The 22256-nt window shown below is 34.1% G+C and overlaps 3 protein-coding genes across 3 annotated transcripts in view; 1 reads left to right on the forward strand and 2 right to left on the reverse strand.

Moving 5' to 3' along the window:
- LOC125815159 (metal-independent phosphoserine phosphatase) overlaps positions 1 to 22256 on the forward strand; it is a 156454-nt gene that overhangs the window by 68003 nt on the left and 66195 nt on the right. The window lies entirely within an intron of this gene.
- On the reverse strand, positions 7315 to 11208 carry LOC125815153 (protein HIGH CHLOROPHYLL FLUORESCENCE PHENOTYPE 244, chloroplastic). Its single transcript, XM_049494562.1, has 8 exons — positions 11059 to 11208; positions 10496 to 10734; positions 10201 to 10299; positions 9834 to 10028; positions 9148 to 9240; positions 8977 to 9072; positions 8378 to 8518; positions 7315 to 7525 (listed from the first exon to the last, which is right to left on the reverse strand). The coding sequence occupies exons 1-8, from the start codon at positions 11177 to 11179 to the stop codon at positions 7349 to 7351; spliced, it is 1161 nt and encodes a 386-aa protein (XP_049350519.1). The 5' UTR covers positions 11180 to 11208; the 3' UTR covers positions 7315 to 7348.
- Positions 16998 to 21070, reverse strand: LOC125815143 (O-fucosyltransferase 6-like). Its single transcript, XM_049494546.1, has 10 exons — positions 20885 to 21070; positions 20755 to 20814; positions 20566 to 20656; positions 20408 to 20484; positions 19515 to 19603; positions 19225 to 19408; positions 18510 to 18691; positions 18082 to 18184; positions 17660 to 17991; positions 16998 to 17456 (listed from the first exon to the last, which is right to left on the reverse strand). Exons 1-10 carry the CDS (start codon positions 21068 to 21070, stop codon positions 17120 to 17122), a joined length of 1641 nt encoding a protein of 546 aa, XP_049350503.1. The 3' UTR covers positions 16998 to 17119.

A 22256-nucleotide genomic window follows, 5' to 3' on the forward strand; every position in this document is an offset into this window, starting at 1 on the left:
AACTCGTTTTAGCTTAATTTATTTGAGTTGAAGTAATGACTCGTCTATTTATTGATTCTACCTTCTTTGCTTAGTCCATTTGACACTCCTATTTGTAGCATAACACAATTTGGTCCAGATCAAAGGCAGTTTTTATGTTGCTTTGTACTATTTGCACATAAATTTGACTCTAGTCTTTTGATAAAAAGCTATTGTCATTAGTCAATTAATAAGATAAACTACTACACTTATGAGATGATAGTTGTAGATCTAATCACAAAAGATAAATTATGACCTTTTCATTAATTTAAAGAGTAAGTTTTACCGTTTCCCTAAACTCTATATGCATTGACAAATGACATGTTCACACATTTATCACGATTTCACCGACTTTATTAGGTTACTTATCTTCTTTACCAAGTTATCAACTTTGTTTAAATGTTGCATTAGAGGCATTTAACTTATAACAAATGACGATTAAAAGAGTTGGAATTACACAATTGTAAACAAAACACAGTATCGACTAGCCGTTTCTATGATTAAGAGTTGTAATGAGGGTAATTTTCTTAAATGACCTTTCTTTAAGTTTCAATTGATATTCGCATAAATTAAATATGTATGTTAACAAACACATGAAAAATTACTATAGTATGATTTTGGACGAAAATAAATAATAATCTTGAGTACTAAAAGTTTATAATTCAATGAATGAATATATTTTCAAAGAGGGAAAAAAAAGGAAAAGATGCTTTTGCTCTATTTCTCTTCAATTTTCCATTTCCAGCATGCTGCTAAGGCCTAAGAGGAAATCGTTCATTTTACTTTTTCCCTTCATGCTTCAATAATGAAGTGCTTGCTGCCTTAATATGAAACTTTTCGATGATAATACAAATTTAGTTCAATTCTAATATAGATTCTAAATGCTAAATAGAAAACACACAAAAAGTAGCTATTGATCTGACGACATAGAATTTGGAATTGGCCCTACGGAGATATATTATATTTGCTAAAAGTAAAAAGATTTATAATGCATACACATATAAAACATAATTTGGACTCATCCTACGTACGAGAAGTAAGTATATTTTATACATGATTTTTTTAAAAACAGTGGCATGAACTGTTAATTATGGAGTATTAAGTAATTTGTCAATATAATAATTACGAGTTGATTTAGAAATATAAAATTTCAGGAGACGACCATGGTAGTGCACGTGGTCAATTAATGTCTTTTATATGTATTCGACCTTTTTAATTGACTAATTAATTATATGGTCAGTCATTACCTATGTATATTTTGTTTTTTGAAATGTAAGTTTGAGCATGAGAAAATAATAGGCAAACGACTTCATTGTTCCTATATATTTAGGATGCAAAATCAGTAGAAATTATCATCCATGAGTTTTTTTTTTTTTTCTTATTTTTAATATTAATATAATAAATAACTAGATTTTTGCACCAAAAATCTAATTTTGAAATCCAAAACTTTTGATTGGTCGAGCAGTTGAATAGAAGTAAACAAGCAATAGGTATTAGACGCAAGTACTTCTTCTTTTAATTAATTATTATTTGCAATAATAATAATAAGTACTTGAAAGTTGAAATAAAGGAGATTGCCGGGGTCCTCAACCTAAGTACTACTAATTTGTACATTCATATCCATGCATGTGATACAGTAGTACTCTAGCAAGGTGAACAAGAATTTAAAAACTTCGGATGCATCAATATTAAGTTAAAAAAAATAAAAATTAGTCACGTGTATGGATCTGTTAGCTTGTACCAGTAGTACGAAGCACAATTTCATGTTTTCTATGGGGATACTATTAATTATATTTAGCTTTTGTCAGTTTCTCAAGATAGATATACATATACATGATTTTTTTCGAAGTTAATGAGTGTACGTGCACCCTCACATAAACATGCATGTGAGTCCGCCTCTACTTAGTATAGTATATATAATATACTTTTTCATATAAGATTTTTATTTTTATACATAAGAGATTTAAAAATGTCCTTTACTTCTCTTCAAATTGTAAAAAGGACAAAAGATCTCTTTTTTTTCTTTTTACTCCTTTAGTTTCAAGTTGTTTGTCTTATTTTGACTTGATATGAATTTTAGGAAATTTAAAAAAAAAACTTTTGAAATTTGTATTTTAAATTAAAGATATGTCAAATATTTCATTTAATTTTGTGGTCTCAAACATGTCATGTAGAAACTCGAAATTAAAAAGTTGTTGAAAAAGAAAACAATCATTTTTAAAAAATTAGGCTAATTAACACATTAAAATGGAGAAAGTAGTGCAGGAGGATTTATAAAGTGATGCTGGAAATATTCATGCATGCATGCTGTCAATTGTCATTTCTTCATGTATAAAGTGTAAAAAAATAAAATAAGAGACCCTTTTGTTCAGAAGGGGAATTGAGGATGTGCTCTTTTTGTGAGATAGAGTATGTGTTGTGTTTTTATCTATCAACTCCAACCAATCACTTAAATGGTGGGCAACTTTTAATCATCATGCTTTTTCATAGCAATGTGCTTTAATTTCTGTGCCTCTGCCATGCACTATATATATACTGTACGTTTAATTATTTTACAACTACTATGGTTATTTAATTATAGGTAGCTCGTATCATAAAAAAAAAACTCTTAAACATTATTTAACTTTGACTCTATATATTTTATGTGCAGTATTAATTAGTAGGTCCCCACAAGATAATTAAGTGATTCTCCATGTTAACTAACAGTAATTGACATGCATGTGCTGCACTAATTGTGTATATTTTGGACTGTTGCATGAAACTTTCCAGCTTGTTATTCATGTGTTACATTACTGGAACTATATATATGCTATTCCTTAGAAAACATCCATATTCCATCCTACCCAAAAGTAATTGCTTTAATTTCACTTCTTACTATTAACTAACTTGGTCCTCAATAAATTGTGTAACAAGCTTCAAATGAGTTTAAATAGTACGTACTCCTAATGTGTATCTAGCTACCGGCATTATCTTATAGTTGAATTGGATACATTTTTTCATACGATATCAGAACTAAATTACTTTGGTGATCAGTTGGTCTACACATGATTCGTATGTCTTTTCTGTTATCAATCTGTGTATAAAAAATCAGAATTACTGATTTTAATAAACTTTGCAGAAACACGAAGTAACCAAAGTTTAATAAACCAGTAAGAATAGATGAACATAAATTAATTGACAAAACTAAAATCTGTAAAAAATGTACCACAATCTGGAAAAACAGAATCAGAAAAAGATCAAGCCCACTGAATGCACAGTGTCCCCTTAAGGAAATTATTCCCCTCTAGTATCCGAGGTTTGATTTGGAATATGTCCTCCCAGGATAGAATGATCTCAATCACCAGTGTATTGATACCCAAAACGCTGGTGTCAGCGAACCACTCAACAACAGTAAAGTACACGAAGAAATTTTGTGCAGAAGAAGAAGAAGAAATCAGAAAAATTCGTAAGGAATAAGTCTGAGGAATCAATGTATTTATAGGCAAGAGGAACTGGTTCCGAAAGGTTGCAATCCTTTCAGAATTCACACAACCATTCATGAAAGTTTGCAACCTTTCAAACGGTCATGGTTGTTTCTGAAAGTTGCAACCCTTTCAGAACAGTCACTTCCAACGGCGGGAAATTCAAATAAAATGGGTCGCGCGTGGATCCGAGTCGGGTCGGGTCAATTAACTAAAATAATTAAAACAAACTTTGTCCAAAAAATAATCTCTCCAAATCCGAAGCCGAGCGACGATGGCGCGAGGGGGTCCCTCTTTCCAACCCTTTTAACAATTAATAGGAGTGTTTCTATATTTAAACTCTCCTATTTTTCTTTCCACCACCGATGAGGGACAAATGTCTTTTCAATAAAGCAAAAGATGATTTTTCAAGTTCTCAACTTTCCAAGTTCCTCTTTCATCTTCCCTCCATTTCCCATTAACTCTTGCTACATACCCAACATTTTCACTATAGGCTTCCTCGTTGTCAATTCGATCTATCATATATATATGTCACTAATTATATATGATTTGCTCTAATTGAGCCTACTTCCCTTTCAGCTCCAGACCCACTCTTCAGCCTATTGAGCTAGCTAACTCGTCTGTATTAAAGTTAACTCTTCAATCCAACTATTGTATCGCTTATTTACTTGTTGTTGCTGATTATGATACGAGAAAGTTGAATTTAACTACTCCCTATCTATATATGGGCCAAATAGAAAAAGAGAACAAATTAGATAGATAGAATTGAAGGAGAATTAACTGGCTGAAAAGGACGTGCACTACACTATTTAAGATGTAGACATATGGAACAAAATTGAAAAAATCTGGACAAGTGTATTCTTATTTTGATTAATATATACTAGACCTAGCCTTCGACCACTAATCTCACAAGTCACAGCCACCACAAAAATATAACAAGAGTCCTTTCAGTGAAAGCTCCATAATTGGCACTTTTTTAGGCTAACCTAGGTCCTAGAGAGAGTTGGTTATTCCGAAAATTTGTTTAATTATTGAGATGTACAGTTGAAAAGATCTAAAAAAGAAATTATTGCCTTTTGTCCTGCTCGTTTATTTGTTACTTTTCAATAATGGTCAATGTAATAGTAGAAACAATATAAATGTTATGTATAACCAACCCAAGAGTCATTTCATATGTGCACTATATTATAGTCGTGAGATTATAATCTTTGATTTATCTCATTTGAGAGTTGCTATAAAATAATATCACAAATTGGATGAAATATTCATTATTAAATGTGAAATTAAATTTATATTTAATTTAGTTGAAATTATAAATTTATAGCTTCACCTAAATGGTTAGTTAATACTCCTACTTTACTTTTAAAAAAATGATTTGTTGTCTTAAAAATAGATTAGGTAGCATATATTCTTTCACATATTCTCATGATGATAGCTTTTTCATGGCAAAGAATAGTGATGTCAATTAATTTTGGATATTTTGACCTGACCCATTATTTAAAGTATTTAATAAAAGTAGTACAATATTTTGAAATTTTATCAAAATAGAATAATTCTGAGTAATGTTTTATAATTATTTTTTTTATTTTAAAGAATCAGCAAGCAATATAAATAGCTTTAAAAGAAGTATCCCGTAATGAATAGTTACCACATAATACATACGTTTTAATTAACTCAATTAATATAACGGCAACAACATTTTCTTGATTTACATATGCAGACAAGTAGATCGGGAAACAGTTTTAGGGCTCTGTGACCGGGAAAATGCCATTCCGGCGATTCTTCATTTCCAATTTCACGATACATGTTTTGAGTGAGATCTTGCTGTTTGAAAACTAAGATCATTTCAATTTCTCAAATTCCAGTTGCAACTTACATGCTGACAACGAATCCAAGAGACAACTAAAAAAATTGATGCAATATAGGAATTTCCTTAAAAGAGTGATCCCCTTTCTCATGAGTTATTAATTTATTAGTGCAACGTTTAAAAACTATGGGTTTTTTTTTTTTTGTATATTAGCAATATGTTGGGACTATTCGAAATGCCCAACTCCGATTGATGTTTCGTGATTTAAAATATATTTTTTGCTATTCTATTATATTTTAAATTTTGCAATTGTTGATTGTGAATATATCATCAAAATTTTGTGATTTGCAATTTTGATTTACTATGTAATAATATGTTTCATTTTTTGGTTTTTTTTTTTAATGTTCTGGATAGTGGCTCAATTGTAGGAATCCTAAAGATTCGAGGATTGAAAGATTGTCCAGGAGAGAGCTCGAGGATTCAATCAATGGAGATGAATAGAAGAAGAGAGAAACAGAGAGAAGAGAGAAAGTGAATCTGTATATTTCATATATTCCCTGTAACTGATGATTACAATCTATTTATGAAGAATACATTTTAACTGACTTATTCTATCTAACAGATTCAGTTACACTAACAGTTTAACTAACTTCCAGTACACTGATCAACTAACATTTGAATTCCCTAATTATTGTAACAGTACTACTCCCCCCATACAAAAGATCCTTGACCCCAGTATAATATTTTTGGTTGGATGCTGTTGAAATTTGAGGCTGTGTTAACATTTTGAAAATGTGTTTTGCTGCAACTAGGTATTGAATTTGAAAACATGAGATTCAAATATTTTTATGATATTATGAAATGAGTTTTGAACTTTCCTGGTAAAACTGAAAAGATGCGATGGTGTTGTAGAATTGGGATGAAAGAAAGAGGAGATGGATGAAGATTTATGTGAGAGATTGATTAAACTTAGGGTTATACCAGAAACCTTCTTTTAAGCAGAGATTCATTACTGAGTGCAAAGTTTTAAGGAGCATATCAGACAAATTAAGGACAGAAAATCGTTACTCATGGTAAGATTAAATCATTACTCATGATGATAACGTTTTATACTTCCATTAAATCTTAGTTTTGTCGGTTGAAATTTATTAATATAATAATTTACAAAACGTACCTTTAGTCTATTTTGGTAAAACTCCAGAAAAATGTTTTAAACAATGGATTATTTCGGTAGAAAATTCATTAATTTTGATAGCGAGAAGTATACTTGGAATTTTAAAGTTGCTTCTTCCAGTTTACCATTACCGCCGGAGCATGTGGCCGCCATGCATCTCTTACATATTGGTGGTCAAGAAAAGAAGAAACCATTGAACTACATGTAGTGTTTGTTGAAAATTCCATTTAATTAGATAGTGGTAATACTTACACGTACTTGAATTTAATTACTATGAGAAAACAAAAATAAAGGAGATATGACTGAGAATAATGTGTTGAATATTAACTGGCTGAAAAGGACGTGCACTACACTATTTAAGATGTATCATCAAAACAAAATTGAACAAGTTTATTCTTCTTTTGATTAATATACAACTGCTATAAATTAGTAGAAATTTGGACCCAAATTAAAATATTTTGATAGCAGTTAAACTTGCTTCTTCCACAGTTCCCCATTACCGGCCGCCATCTCCTAGATTGGTGGTCAAGAAAAGAAGAAACCATTGATTAGGTGTTTGTTGAAATTTAAGCTAAAGAAAATGAAGTGTGTGAATCTCATATCACAATGCAATACTTTGAGTTTGTAGGCCACATAAACATGTTTCGGATGGGTTCCTCTGTTTCTCGGGACAAGGTAACCCAACTCCCTCTCTCTATTTGCATGTTTGTCTTATCATTACTAACTGTGATACTAATTAACTTCCTGTTACAAGTATATATGCATATGTTGGTTCGGATCAGCTCATGCTCCAACCTCAATCTTTTACATTCATCTATGACGTTGTTTACATCCAGCACCTACACATAGACATGGTACAACAACATAAAAGAAAAGTAGTAATTCTTTTCAAAAGAAAATATCAGTTTGCTTCGATTGAGCCTTAAGGTCTTTCAACTTCTTGAGTATATTGGTGAAATAATCTTGCAGATATTTCTCCAGTGAACTGACGTCTTTTGCATCCACTCCGAGAAGGTTGTATGTCTCTGCCATAGGAACTGAGAAGACGGTATCGCTTGTCAAAACCTGGAATTACCACCAGAACAGTAACATTAGCTTTGTCTTTTCCCATCTAACACTCCAGGTGGACATGCACCATTTATACATACCTGGGTTTATCCCCTATTATTCTGTTTAGACACAGGTTGCAGATGAAATGAAGACACTCTCTCCACTAATAAAAAGAGAGAGTGCAGCTGTGCTTCAAGTAAATATGAGTGTGAAATATATAGTCAAGTAAAATCAATCAAAACAAACGCCATACCTTAATGTGAATGGCGTTGTTAATTATAAAAGATCAAAAGTTCTCAAACATCTTATCCTGAGACTATCCTCCCTTAAATATCAGGTAAACTGTCACCCGGAATCTGAACGATACACCAGGCAACGTTGATTCTTTTACTTATTTTCTGATGGAGATTTATCAAACATGGAAACAAACTAGCAAGCAACAGCTAATTTCTAAGGAATGATGCAGCAAAGGAATACAATATGTATTCAAAGGACACTAACAATAGGCACATTCTAAAATTTCATCCACGCAGAGTCTCCCAACTCTTCATTGATTAGAAGAGTTACTTTTCGAGGACACTGAGAAAAGCATATTCAAATACATCATCTTTGCCCCCTCACCCAACTCCTGTTGTTAAAAGAGTTACCTTTTTCCTTCCCTTAAGAATAGGTAGTTTTTTTGGAAAGAACATTGCAAACAATGAGAAGAAAGAAAGTGATCTCGTAGAAGAAAGGAAATGATGTAGTAGATATAACGAACAACCAGAACAATATATTCCAGTGGCATTAAACTGCATTTAATACTGAAGAAACACTCCTTAAACAAAGAAGAAAAAGTACAAGATGTAAATGTAGAAGAAATTCTACCTCTGAAAATGCCAATCTATCTGCAACATCATTCGTCCACTCAAACAACCGAGTCAGCTGACGTGTAAATCGCAAAACTGAGACAGGCACTGTAGTCACATTGGCATCTTGACCAGCAAGTCTCTCGCACAGTGTTATCACCTGATTCAATGAGTACTTACTTGACAAGAAGGTAATAGATATCATCCAAACAGGAGAGAAGGGAGAGAATAACAAAGACAGAAAAAGCAACAAAAGAGTAGTATGCAAAATGAGAAAGAGCTTACTCTAGCTTTTTGCGGGAAACTTACTTCCATTGGGTATCAACGTAAAATGATTTGACAGTGGGAAAGGTATTGCGATTTCGAAAAACTGGATTGACCTTTTTTCCTATTGCCTAGCATATATGTATAGAAGATCAAGAGTATCCTTAACAGAAATTTGATGGCCTAAATTCTAAAGAAGCTTCAAAATGAACTTGGTTTTGAGGTAAGAGTTCGATATTAACAGCATCTGTTGTTGCTTACCCTATTACCAGGAATACTTTTTACCACAAATGCCTACATTGTAAGTTGCCAAAGAAACTTAATCTTAATGCTTAAAATGGAGATCCTTCTTACCTCTTGGGTTGTCCATGCCCGAGGCCCAGCAAAAGTGAGAAGCTTCCCATTAATATTCTCATTGCGTAAAGCTATGAATGTCAAGCGAGCAATATCCTAGAAGCAATTTAGCATAGAATTATTTACCAATTACGTTTAATAGACTCAAAAGAAACTAAGTGGAAAGTTTACTTGGGTGTCCATGTAGGCTATTCTAGTGGGAGCATCGGTTCCCCATACAGATTTCTCTTCTAATATAGGCACTGCATATTGACCAATAAGGCCCTGGAGCAAATGAAAACATTTAACTACTAAGTCAATGAATAATACGATTGAAGGACAATAGACATGGCAAAAGGAACTACGGGAATAACACCTTATCAATTGATTTAGAAACTATTTGTATGGGCAGCTTTGTATTATTTATTTTTTCCAACAGCTAAGAGTTGATCAATAAGATCAAAAAGGCACTCCATGTTAACATTCACTGGGTTCTCTTTCTAAGATATGTAGAGATTGTTCATAACTCGATCAAAGCTCATAATTTTGTTGATAATAACAACATAATGTGACAAGCTTCTCTGTTTCTGCATTACAAATTTCAAGTAGCAGCATCTCGGTGTTATAACTAGAATATTGATAGCCTTTTGACACTCTGAGGTGTCCCTTTACAATGTCGTAATATATATAACCCTGATATTATGAATCTAACTTATTGCAATACCTTTCAATAGGTTTACCAAAATATTATGAATCTAACTTATTGCAATACCTTTCAAGAGTATTCAGATATGATTTTTGTTTCAGCATTGTGGTTAAAATGTACGTATACAAGGCATACTTTCTCCACACCAAATAAAATAATTTGAGGATGATACCTGCATGAAGCCACATAACCGAATTACAACGTGGTTCAGGCCTGAATCGCGGAGAAACTTCTCTGTACAGTGTTTGATCTCCATCAGAGGAACTTCAGGATGCTTGTCGCAGTTGTGAATCGAGAAAAATATAAATTTTTGAATGCCCATGGCTTTTGCACATTGTATAAGAGCAACTTTTCCTTCCCAATCTACCTAAAATGAATGGATAAAGTAAATAAGCTTGACAAGCCACTACAACAATAACGTAAATAAAAGAATCAAGACAGTTAAATAATCAAATCATTTTCATTCCAACAAGAACCTAAACTCCTTAAGTAGAGTGTGAAGCAATTGTTCACCCCTTTTTATCAGTATGGATGCTTACAGTTTTTATAGGCTCCTCAGGGCGTCCAGTAGCACAATCAATAATTGTATGGACTCCAACCAGTGTTGCTGGAATTGTTTCAGGTTTGCTTAAATCCGCCTGTGCAGAGATGAATTCAACTTGATAATTTTCACAACTATATAAAAGAAAGAACAAGCTCAAATCTTACAATTAGCCAAGGCCAGGGGCAGATAAAACATAGGGTCAGAGGGTAATTTCTTAACTCATAATGTCAAAACAAACTGAAGGAGATTAGTATAAATGTTGAATCCAATAAAATTTTATTCCTACTTACATTGACAACAGTGGCGCCCCAATCACGAAGAAAATCGGCAGGAGCAGGCCTAGGCCTTACAAGACATCTGACGTCGTAGCCCTCGTCCAGTGCTCTCCTCACTACCTGCCTTCCCAAGGTGCCCGTCGCCCCCACAACTAGTATACTAGTCGGCCTCACAGGTGTTCCCGGAGCTAAATTCACTGCCGCCGGAGCACTCTGAGCATTGCACAGCACCTTAAGTACGGAACAATGTTTGCCTAGGTGACCAAAATTTGAAAGAAAGAAAATTAATGGGTATTGTTGGAATCATTCTTTCGTAATACCCAACAAAACTCCAATCAGTTTCAATGGTATAGTGGGTAGGGGAAAGGAAACCAAAATTTACCCAAGAAAATTAGTGGGTAATGCTGGAATCATGTTTTTCTAGTGCACCATAAGACTCTAATTACCTTTACTAGTATAATGGGTAATATTCTGTTTTTCTAATACCCCATAAGACTCCAATTACCTTTAGTAGAGTTAATGATTAATGGGCAAGATAAAAATAGAATTTAGTTGGCAGGCCAAAAGAGTGTAGTTACCTTTAGTAGTGCCGATGGAAAAGGAAAGTGCCGAATGGAACATGGTTGGGCATGACAAGGAAGATAGCTTGCGAGAGGGAAGAGTAGGGGTAGCAAGGTGGGCGTAGAGGGTGGAGGCCATTAGAGAGTGAGAAAGGAAGATGGGACAAGTGTATAGTATAAGTATATAGTATAGATTGGGGAAGAAGAGGCCACGTCGACTATCTTATTCATTGATCGCGAAGAGGCAATGGTTGGTTACCCGCTTTACACATCAGCTTTCCCCCGCTTTAAACTTTAAAGGAACTCCGACCAACTCTTCACCGCAACACATTTTTCTTTTTACTCTTACTATTATAGGGAAAAAGGTCTAACATATATGCTTCAATTTTACCAATTAGATAAAAATTGTTCATATATATCTTATTGGAGTAATTTCTCTAGATAGTGACTCATGTTTGGAAAATTACCTAAGAATATCACTTATGTATGTTTTAGGACTATAATATCACCCAACTTTACATATTTTCCTCAAAATATACTTGACACAATAAATACATTATTCCTCTCCTACTAGGATGCCATGTCACATTATTCATTTTTTAATTATTATTAACAATTGTTAAAAAAAAATTAGACAACCCATATATTATATGTCACGACCCGGTTTCTCGAGTCATGATGACACCTACTATACCCCACCAGTAGGTAAGTCAACCTGTAACCTAGAACATCAAGTAATGAGCGTAAGGGCATAAACTAGAGAAAATAATAATCGAAACAAGGACAATAAGGCGGAAGCAAATCAAAATAAATATATACATAAATCCCTCCCATAACCTGGAAGTCACTAGTACAAAGTTGTCTAATAAAGAATACAAGTCCCAAAAGTGGACCACAACAAAGTGTGTCTCAAAAGCAAAAAGACTAGCTAAAACAAAAGAAGGAGACATGACAAACCCAAAACGCCAAGTGCTCACCCTCGTCTCTGAATCACAACTGCAAAAAAAGGCTAGAACTAATCACCGCTGGCAACTTGTACTGGGACCTGCATCACGAAATATATGCAGAGTGTAGCATGAGTACCAAAACATATGTACTTAGTAGGCATCAAAGGCCGACTGAGCAAAAAGGGTAAAAAAAATAAGAAATGATAAAATCTAGACACAGAGGGGTCAAAGTTGATATGAAAAGAAAGCACACGAGCATACCAGAAATAAACTAAGTACAACTAAACTAAATAAAATTGGACCCCCCAAAAGCCTAGAAGGTACACTCGTGTGCAAGTTTAAATAAAATCTGAACGGACCCCCATAAGCTCGACAGGTACACAGAATAGCTAAGTCTATTGAGAAAGAAGAAAACTGGGCTCCCAGTCCAAAGTAACCAAGATAATCCATCAGACTTCATCCAACCAGCAGTGCACTCCCAACCCAACTAGAAAGAGTGACCCCAAGGGGCACCCAACCAAACAGTCCACTCCCAGCCCAACTAGAAAGAGGGGCCCGTGGGTGAGGTAGATATCGCGAGTCGTCCTACCATGCAGTCAGCTCCCAGCCCAGCTAAAAAGAGCGACCCGGGGACACCCAGCCAGTAGCACACTCCCAACCTAGCTAGAAAGAGAGGCCTGGGGGCGATCGCCGATATTACCGAGTCTACCATACACTCCCAGCCCAGCTAGAAAGAACGACCCCGGGGGTGATGGTATCTCCCATAGGATCCAATCCAGCAGCAACCACCGTGGAACGTTGTCCACTCCAAAAAATCACAAAAAAGGCTCCAAGCATATATTATCTCAATCTCATGCCTCTAGTGATGCATTGAACCTTCGAGAATGCGACAGAACCGTAAAATTAGAGGGAGAAGATACAGAAGTGCAGCAAGCAGCGATAACGCCTAATCTCAAGTCTGCTACTCCAGTCTACAAGGAGCTAAGTCATCCGAACGACGTCGACAAAAAGTCAAGGCTATCCAGCCCACACGGGTCATAAGTCTAAGGCAATGCTAGCCTAACCTAGACTAAGGACAGCATGCTTACGATTAAGGATGAACAAAGCATACAACACATAGCATACAAGCATACAATAACATTCAGCACATAAGCATGCAACTCTACTAAACCGGTTAACATGGTACTACACCTGAAATGTGGCCAATCGATCCTAACATAAGGTATCTAATTAAAGTAAAGTAGGAAACTGGTACCTACCCCCAATTCATTCCAATCGACATGCTTTTACACAATTAAGCTCAATCTAATAGAAAAGAAGTCGTAGCCTACTTTCAGGCCGAATGTAGGAAAGTAGGAAACTGGTACCTACCCCCAATTCACACCAATCACTTTGCTAGAGCTTTTCCTTCCCGAACGACCTTTGAACGTTGTCATTCTATCAAATGTAGAATCACAACGTTAGTACAGTCGTTTAGACACCAAAATCACAACAAACAGAGACATCAATTTTGGAGTCAAAACGGAAATCGTGGGACCCACACTAAATTGTCTGGATTTGACTCCGTCAAGAGACCCAAAATAGTACCCCGAACTTCTGTTCCAAAATGGAACACAATTCGAGGCTCCAAACGCAGCAAAACCCAACATGCAAGAAAATCACACATTAATCAACCTAAAAGAAAACATGCAGCAGTCTAAACTCGAAATTTACAAGAATTAAATGGTGCCCATCACTCCTTGAACACTCCACTACGTAGCCAACGATAATTCCCAACACGTGGGACTTCGAATCACCCAAAATCGAGCTAAAATGAGTGAGATATGACCAAAACAAGGAGGCCAAAAACAAAAACTCGAAAAAAGGCCTAACAATCAGGTTTACCAAATTTACCTCAAACGACATGCACCCGACAACTTTCAAACACTCTACAGCGAAGCTACCAAAAATTTAAAGCTCCCGTATTTCGAATCGCCTAATTCGATTGAGAGATGAGGGAGATATGAGGTTTTTAAGTTTGGAAAAGGGTGTTGATTTTCTGCACTAAATACACAAGATTTCAGCCTATTTTTCGTAAACTTAAAAACTCCGACGGGTGCTCCGAACTCGTTCGAAACCCCGTGCACGCAGACGCGATATACAACCATACCAAATTTGATATTTCTGACTCAATGACACAGTCAAAATTTCCATACGAGATCATCTTGACAAAAAGTGGGTCTCATACCCAACCGTCATTTTAAGTCAAAAACCACAAAAAGGCTCAAAAAAATATCAGAAACCTCGGGACATGAATGAAGGGTCAATCTAGACCAAACTCGACATTCCGGAGCAAACCGCGCTGACGGAATTCTCATCTGAGCGTGTTTACTTAGAATGTGACTAAAGTCAAACTTAGGCTTAAACACTGACAGAATTCTCATCCAAGCGCGTTTACTCAGAATGTTGACTAAAGTCAAACTTAGGCTTGAACTTAAAGTTAAAACGCCTTATCGCACCGACTCACACTGAAAACCTCGGGAATCATGTCGACCATGCTACAAGCCTAAAATGACCCTTTTGGAGCTGATGGAATGGTCAGAATTGGATTCAAATGTCATTTTCTTGAACTTTTGATTGAAAAGAATCGTTTAAGGTTCATAAGCTCCAAAAACACTAAAACTCATACAATAACCAAACGAACGACCAGGTGACCGAACTGTCAGTCCCAGCAAGTCAATAAATGACTTGGGGTCGCTACAGGAACACTCTAAACAACACACAGAGGGAAAAACACATAAATGACCAGGACTGTCATTACTATATACCTAGTAAAAAATATTACATAAGGAACTGTAATATGAGCTCCTCCGATTCTTCAAGAAAATATGTGGCTTCCTCCGGTTCTTCATGGAATAAATTAACGAATTTGCATAAGGAACTATCTCTTGAGCCGTTGTATACCTTTGATGTCGACCAAAGAAATTGTCACGAGGTAACATTCAAGTTTTCTTCTGATTCTTTTATTTTTGAAGTGTAAATTGTGAAATAATTTGAATACTTAACATGATATTGGAGTAATTTTCTTAAAATTTAGAGGTTTTTTGCTTGCTTATTTTTTAATCGGATATTTTTATTGTTTGATTCTACCTAAGCTTTGAACAAATGTTTATAGTTTATGTAAAAATCTTTTTTTACCATGAACAAGAAACCTTTGATATTTATAGTTTGTGTAAAAATCAATGTTCCTAATATCTAGTTTATCTCTAAATATCCAACTAAATTTATTGTCTTCTTTATCAGCTTCAAGGAACGAGTTTAATTTTTTCCTCGACATCAAGACTAAATTTTTGTATAGATATAACGACAAATACTCGTAAATGAAACATAGGATAAAAAATTTCGCTATAAAATTGAAGTAACTAGATTTCATAGAGAATGGATTAATGCTCTCATATAGATACATTAAACAAGCTGTCATTTAAAGAATTAAAAAATATTATTAATAAATTAAAAAATGTGACATGACATCATAGTTGGAGAGAGATAATATATTTTTTATGTCAATTATATTTTGAGGAAAATAGTCAAAGTTGGGTGATATTGTAGTCTTAAAACAAACATAAGTAATACTCCTAGGTAATTTTCCAAACATGGGTGACTATCTAGGGAAATTACTCTTCTTATTGTTATACAAATGATTCAAATATATCATTTTCTTTTAAGGAAGTAAAAAAAATAATTTTAATTTATTTTTTATTAAAAAAATATAATTCATATGGGGAATATTTGATCCTCCTCACACCTATTTTTTTTTTTTTTACTTTTTTGTTTCAACGAATAATTTAAAGTTATTATTTTGATGGTCAAACTTATTTATGTTTCACTAATTTTCTTGTAAAATTTATTATAGATGTCTTAATTTTTTTTTAGAAATACAAAAACTAAATTACAATATAGCCGAAAAAAGTAGTTTTAAATTATAATATAGACACAAAAAAATTAGCTTTAATTTTTTTTGTTTATACTAAAGAATGAAAGAAAAAATAAAATAAGAATAAAAGACTCAAATAATGATAATCAAAGAAGTCAAAACACAATTTATGTTTGAAAAAAATTAAAATATACCTTGAACTTTGCTAGAAGGATCAAATATACCCCTACATGAATTTTTTTGAATTAAAAGTAAAAAATTTAAATTTAAAACTATTTTTTTCACTTCCGTTAGATAAAGGGTATATATGAGCTCCTTTTGTAACGATAGGGATATATGTGAATCATTTGTGTAACAATAAGGGTATATCTGAACCACTTTCATAACGAGGATTATATGAATTCTAAATGACAAAGTTGAAGGGTATATGAGGCCGTTTTCCCTATGGCAAAGTTTAGGCTTTCGAAAGCATAAAACGTACGCCCTTAATTTCAAAAAGGAGGAAGAAATGTGATCTGAATAGGAGAGTCAGAATCTTGTAATTTTCTGTGATCTCAAGTTGGACATCAATTTCTTTTGTTGACTATTCTGTAGGTTACTACAACTATAGAATTTTAAAGGTGCTTTTCTTCAAAAAAGGTGTAGCAGCTAGAAGAGAAAAATTAACTGCTGGCACTAAAAGCTTCAACTGATTAGTATATTAAGCAGTTGATATATAGAGTCTAACTACCAATGACTGATTCAGTCGAAAGAAGTGCAGGGCAAAAGCTGAGTACTTATACACATGTTTCTTAAAAAACAACTTATAAGCATGCATCGCCAACACCACGGTCTTCTTATATATTGAGCATTACCCACTCCTTTGGAGGAGTAATCGATATTCCAAGAGTCAATGCAGCATAAAGTTGTTTACTTGTTTCAGCTCATCCTGCTCTCTTCGTATTTAAATGCATCTAACTTCAGTGATTCTCTTGCCTAAAACAGCACCATTGACTAGCAAAACTGGAGAACCAAGCTCTTAGTTTGCACTTGGCTCTTTATGTACAATTGTCTTCTCCATACCCTTATCTTGTTTTCAAAGAATGGAAGCTAGTACTCAAAATGAGGACCTGCCCCCATCTGCAACTTCTCTTTAATCCAAGAAAACCATCTTCTATTTCTGACTCTTCTGTTTTATAAAATCAGCCAGACTCTGCATCATGTCTTTCAGAAGCCCTCTTCATTGAATTTCAAGTTCATTCTCCGTATATTCTGTATCAGACCATTCTTGCTCTTCTTCACCTACCTGACCATCAGTGACTTCACCCATATCTCTCCTAGCACTAATAGTAGCAGCACCAGTGTCCATTTCAGAATCTGCACAAATGCATGCTGTTGGGTTTTCATGAAACTCTCCCCTGCCTGGCTTCACCTCCATTGGCTCGCCCATGAAACCTATTTGAGACGTTCGAATTTGTGAGGCAAACTCTTCCCATGTCATGTTATTTCGACGAAGGAGCAAATTATTAAGCTTCTTCGCATTTGGGCGGATAGTTGGCTTGTGATCAAAATATCTCCTGAAACACGGAAAGGATTTTAAAAAGTTTACCCTTTCCTGGAGTAACAGACTAATAAATAAAGCAACATGGTATTTGAGTAAAGAATATGGCATTTGTAGGAGTATCATTTTGTCGAAATTATTTCCTAAGATGGAAAATTGTTTGAACTTTTTTGTGAAGTCAGCTAAACTGATTCAGGTCAAAAACATCAAGTAGCTTACCTTCTTCCAGCGAGCATTCTTGCCATATTACCATTGTTATTGGATACAAAAACATCGCTCTCATCACAAACCATGAAGTCTAACGCAGCCATCCGAGAAGAAAAGGAAGAGAATGGTGCCAATTCCTCCTTGCTGGCAATTGTATCTTTGGAATAAAAATTTGGAAATAGAGCCTTGAGAGGAGCCAATGTCTCCTCTCCACCATAAATTTCTCCAGATGCCACATAAATATGAACATCATTACCGAAACCAAGTGCTCTAAGCATAAGGCCAATTTCCTCAGGAGTGAGAGGGCATTTTCCGTTCCTTCGTTCCTTATCCGGGTTTCTTGCCTGCAAGTAATGCCAAAGAAGTAATACCATATTAACTATAAGTAGGGGCAATGTATGGACTAATAGTTACTAAAATAGGTAGTGACTCACATGTAATGTCTTCCACCTCTTTCGTATTTTACCTAGTTCTTTCCTTTCCTTGTCTCCTCCACCGTAATAGCATCCAGAGAATGCAAGCATATCTGGTTCAAACCTAGAACATGGTAAACAAGTTTCAGCAAGCATGTTCCAGTTGTAGAATATTGACTTAGAGAAGTATACAATCTACAATGACAAGATCAACATTCAAATTCTAAAGGAACGTCACTGAATCTGAAAATAACACTGGAACACACATAAATAACCATTTTATCAGATCAGCAATATAACGTCCAAAAGGCTAGCGCTTTTGCCTTCTATATTTCAACAAAGCAGCTTGCATTGTTGGGGAAAAAAGAGATTCTTTCGAAAAACACATTCATGAACAAGAAAGAACATTTGTGAAAAACATCTTTTGTACATAAATGTTAATAAATTACCTCAGGTGCAAGGCAACAAAGTGCTTGCTTTTCATTCTTATCCTTTCAACCAATTTTCTGCCCATTTCAGTTATGGGATCAGTAAACTTCAATGCATGATAATTGACTCTGCATCTCAGCTTCTGCATATCTGTAGTCAATCGATTGGAAAGCCTATAGTCAAATTTTGTTAGCTGAACGGCCTGCATCAGAACAAAGCATAGAGTAAACAAAATGAGAATCTACATCCAAAAACAAACTAGTTAATCTAGATATACTTTAAGAGCCAGTAGGAAAACCTCACACAAGAAATATGCAATAAACTACACAGACACTCTGTACATTACGACGTTGAATCCCCTCACCACCCCACCCAACAGGTTGCGTATTCAACAACACAGATATTGTCAAGAAGATATGCTTGACTTACACTTTTTTCCTAAAAACAAGGTGGAGCTTGTGTTGTATGGATAAGTAAATTTGTGTCTAACTTTCTGTACCTTGAACTTTCAAATTTTACAATACTATGACTTGGTTGTGCATTAGGGTAATATGGATGGGAAAAATACTACATTTCAGCACGAGTTGCCACATACATGTACAATGCAACAAGAGTAACAGAATACTAAGGACCACGAATCATGTGATGTACACAAAGTTCCATGTCGTGGGATGATATCATGTTTTGATGCACTGGAAAAGGCAAACATGTCCCATTAATTTGTAAAGGACTTACGTGCTTTTTCTTTAAAATAGGCAAGATGCGAGTTTGATAACACTTGGCATTGCACTTCCTTGGAACGCGTGTTGTATATGGAGTTATGATTTTATCTCCGATTCTTGGAAGATCCCTAATAATTTTGACATCTTTTGAGATTCGTGAGATAAACCAGTCGACATCAAAAATCTCAGAGAAGTTACTGCACGTAAAAAAGGAATGATTACGTTCATGAATTGTAGTACACTCTAACAAACAAAAAGATAGCTCATAAAATGCCTTTGTGCACAAATTATTCCAAATAAAACCTTGAATCTTTCCAGTAGGATTTCTGGTCGAGTTTTGGAACTACTAGGATGGCATTCAAAATATGAGCTGCAACAACTGCATCTACAATCTGCATCCAGCAAGAAAATGATTTGAACTCAAATTTGATTTAGCAATCTTTTAAAATATAACTGCAAATAATAATTAGAATTCCAACGGTAAAATAATCTGCTTGTAGTATCTCAGATTTAATAGAAACTCTTATGGTCTCTAGAAATGGACTTGCTGATTCATGATTGCACAGTTGACAAGACAGTGTCAACAGAAAACTACATACACCATTACAAATAAAAAAGTAGAACAAGTTTCTGCCAGGTCAAAGGAAGAAGATTCAAACAAGGTAAACTAAGTAATGGTAAAGGCTAAATTGGGTTCAGGGAGCAGACTAGAGTACTCTCTTGACATTGACTATTAATTCACAAGCTACAACTTGCAATCCATATGCAGTTGCATGTCACAGGTAACATTAATAGTAGTAATATTTTGCTGGTGTATGGATGGACCAAATCAGAATTTCAATTTCCAAGTGAAAATTTTCTTGTTCATATTTAGAAAACAGAAGCTAAAATATTCAAATTGCTTTTTCAAATCTGCACTACTTGTGTCTTATCCAAATCTGCACTACTTGTGTCTTTTCCAAAAACTACCAAAATTGCTCCTGAAAAAGTATTTTTTATTAAATCTTAAATGCAGTGGGGCGTGACTTAGAATTTAAATCCTCCAAGGAACAACATTCAAACACATAGTCAAGTATAGCTCTTTATGGCATCTCTCCATGTTGTTGATGGAAAACTTGGCAACATACCACTAGTGGGTAGAGGTTGTTTTTCAATAGACTCTCGGCTCTAGAATTAGGGTAAAAGAATATATTTACCCCTGTTCTCTGTTGATTCAAGCCTCCACTAGTTGCAATCATCAAGTACCTATTGGGATGAGTATTCACCTCTGCAGCTGCAAATGTTACAGCGCCAGAGATCAGACGAATATACAGTAGAGAAGAAAACAAAAATTAGAAAAACAAAATGCACCCACTTGGAAAATTATTGCTGGAATCACTGCAGCCATGATAGAATTTCGATTGCTTCGAAATCCATACGTCTCCGCTTAAACTTCCTCCACCCATCTACACATTCAAAATCAGGAGCTTCAGATTTTTATTTATTTTTAAAAAAAAACATCTTACGTATAGGTGGAAACAGTCAAAACAGCAGTAGAGCTCACCGGAACACGAAAGACATGTTGTTGTTGCAGGTTCATGTGAAAGCCCGTCCCGTTAATGAACTAAATGAAATAACAAAATCAGAACAAATAAAAACAAAGAACAAAAATGATGTAATGTATGAATACATACCGAGATGGGATTGATAAGGTGATGTTGGTGGATGGGAGGAGAGAAAAACAGAATAAAGAAAAGAATAGCACCAAATAAAGCAGAGGCAAGAGTAAGGAAGCGGTGAATGGGGCGTTTTCTTCTTCTGAAAAGCAGAGTATGGAGAATGATTTGGAAAATTCCAAGAAACAATTTTCTCTTCTTCATGTTTGTAGTAATCTTCAATAATCAACAAATGGTTTGGTTTTAGTATATATATATATAAATCCTGCTTTAGGTTGAGTAGAAGGAAGTTGGTAGAGAAAAATAGTGGCAACTGGTTTACTAATAACACAAGGATTTAGGTTGGTTTCGCTAAGCCTAATTCTCCGCACAGAATTTAGGAGAGTTTTTCCTATTATGAATTATGAATAAAAGATAAATGTAGATTGATTGCTTATAAATTACTACTTCCTTAAATTACGAACTCTTAAATATAAAATAATGAGAGAGGAAAGGAATTTTCGTGTGCAAGCAGGTGTTACGTCTTTTTTGGGGTTTGCGGAGTGAAAACGACAAACAATATATGTTTTGGCCCAGCTACGGGCCTACGCCTGTTTACCAAAAGTTTCTGTGCTCTTTTCTAGTTTTGTTTCCATTTCTATTTTTATACTTTCATTTTCAATTCTCATTCCATATCAAATTTCCATATATAATTTTAAATTAAAAATATATCTTAATGTTTTTAAACTTTTAAGATATTAAATATGTAACTGGAAAATTAGAATTAAAATGAATTTTTAAAAGAATAGTGGACTTTAAAATAAGTAAGACAAACCAATTAAAATTAACTTTGTTCCTTAATAAAAATAGATATTTCAGTTTATTTGTCTATTTTAGCAAATGAAAAGAATTTATAACTCTTTCTCATATTATTCTTAGTATTAAATAACTATGTAAAATTAGTAGTAAGATTTAGAGTTTCGAAATATCATTGATAAGATTAGCTTAGTAAATAATATACACCTCAAATTAAAAATTTCTTAAAAATTGTATCAAATCAACATGAGTCAAGTAATATGAAACGAAAAGAGTACGTCTTTCATTAATTTTTACTTACTATATATCAAAAATAGATTTTTTTATTATTATTTATCCAATATTAATAATAGATTTTACACTTATACTTGTCCACTTTAATAAATCAATAAAAAGATATTTTTTTCTATTTTAATCTTTCAAATCTGTCAAACCTATGCATCGACTAATAGAGATCATAGTAAAAATATATACTTTATTTATTATTTTTAAAAAGGTGTGCTAACTAAGTTTATGAAGAAATAAAAATGAATGGAGAAGTATTTTTGATGAATTGTGATAGTATGTGACACACCTAGTTTTAACGTAAAACTCA

The sequence above is a fragment of the Solanum verrucosum genome, unplaced genomic scaffold, assembly GCF_900185275.1.
Source record: "Solanum verrucosum unplaced genomic scaffold, falcon-dt-bn FXZP01000261.1, whole genome shotgun sequence".
Classification (NCBI taxonomy): Eukaryota; Viridiplantae; Streptophyta; class Magnoliopsida; order Solanales; family Solanaceae; genus Solanum; species Solanum verrucosum.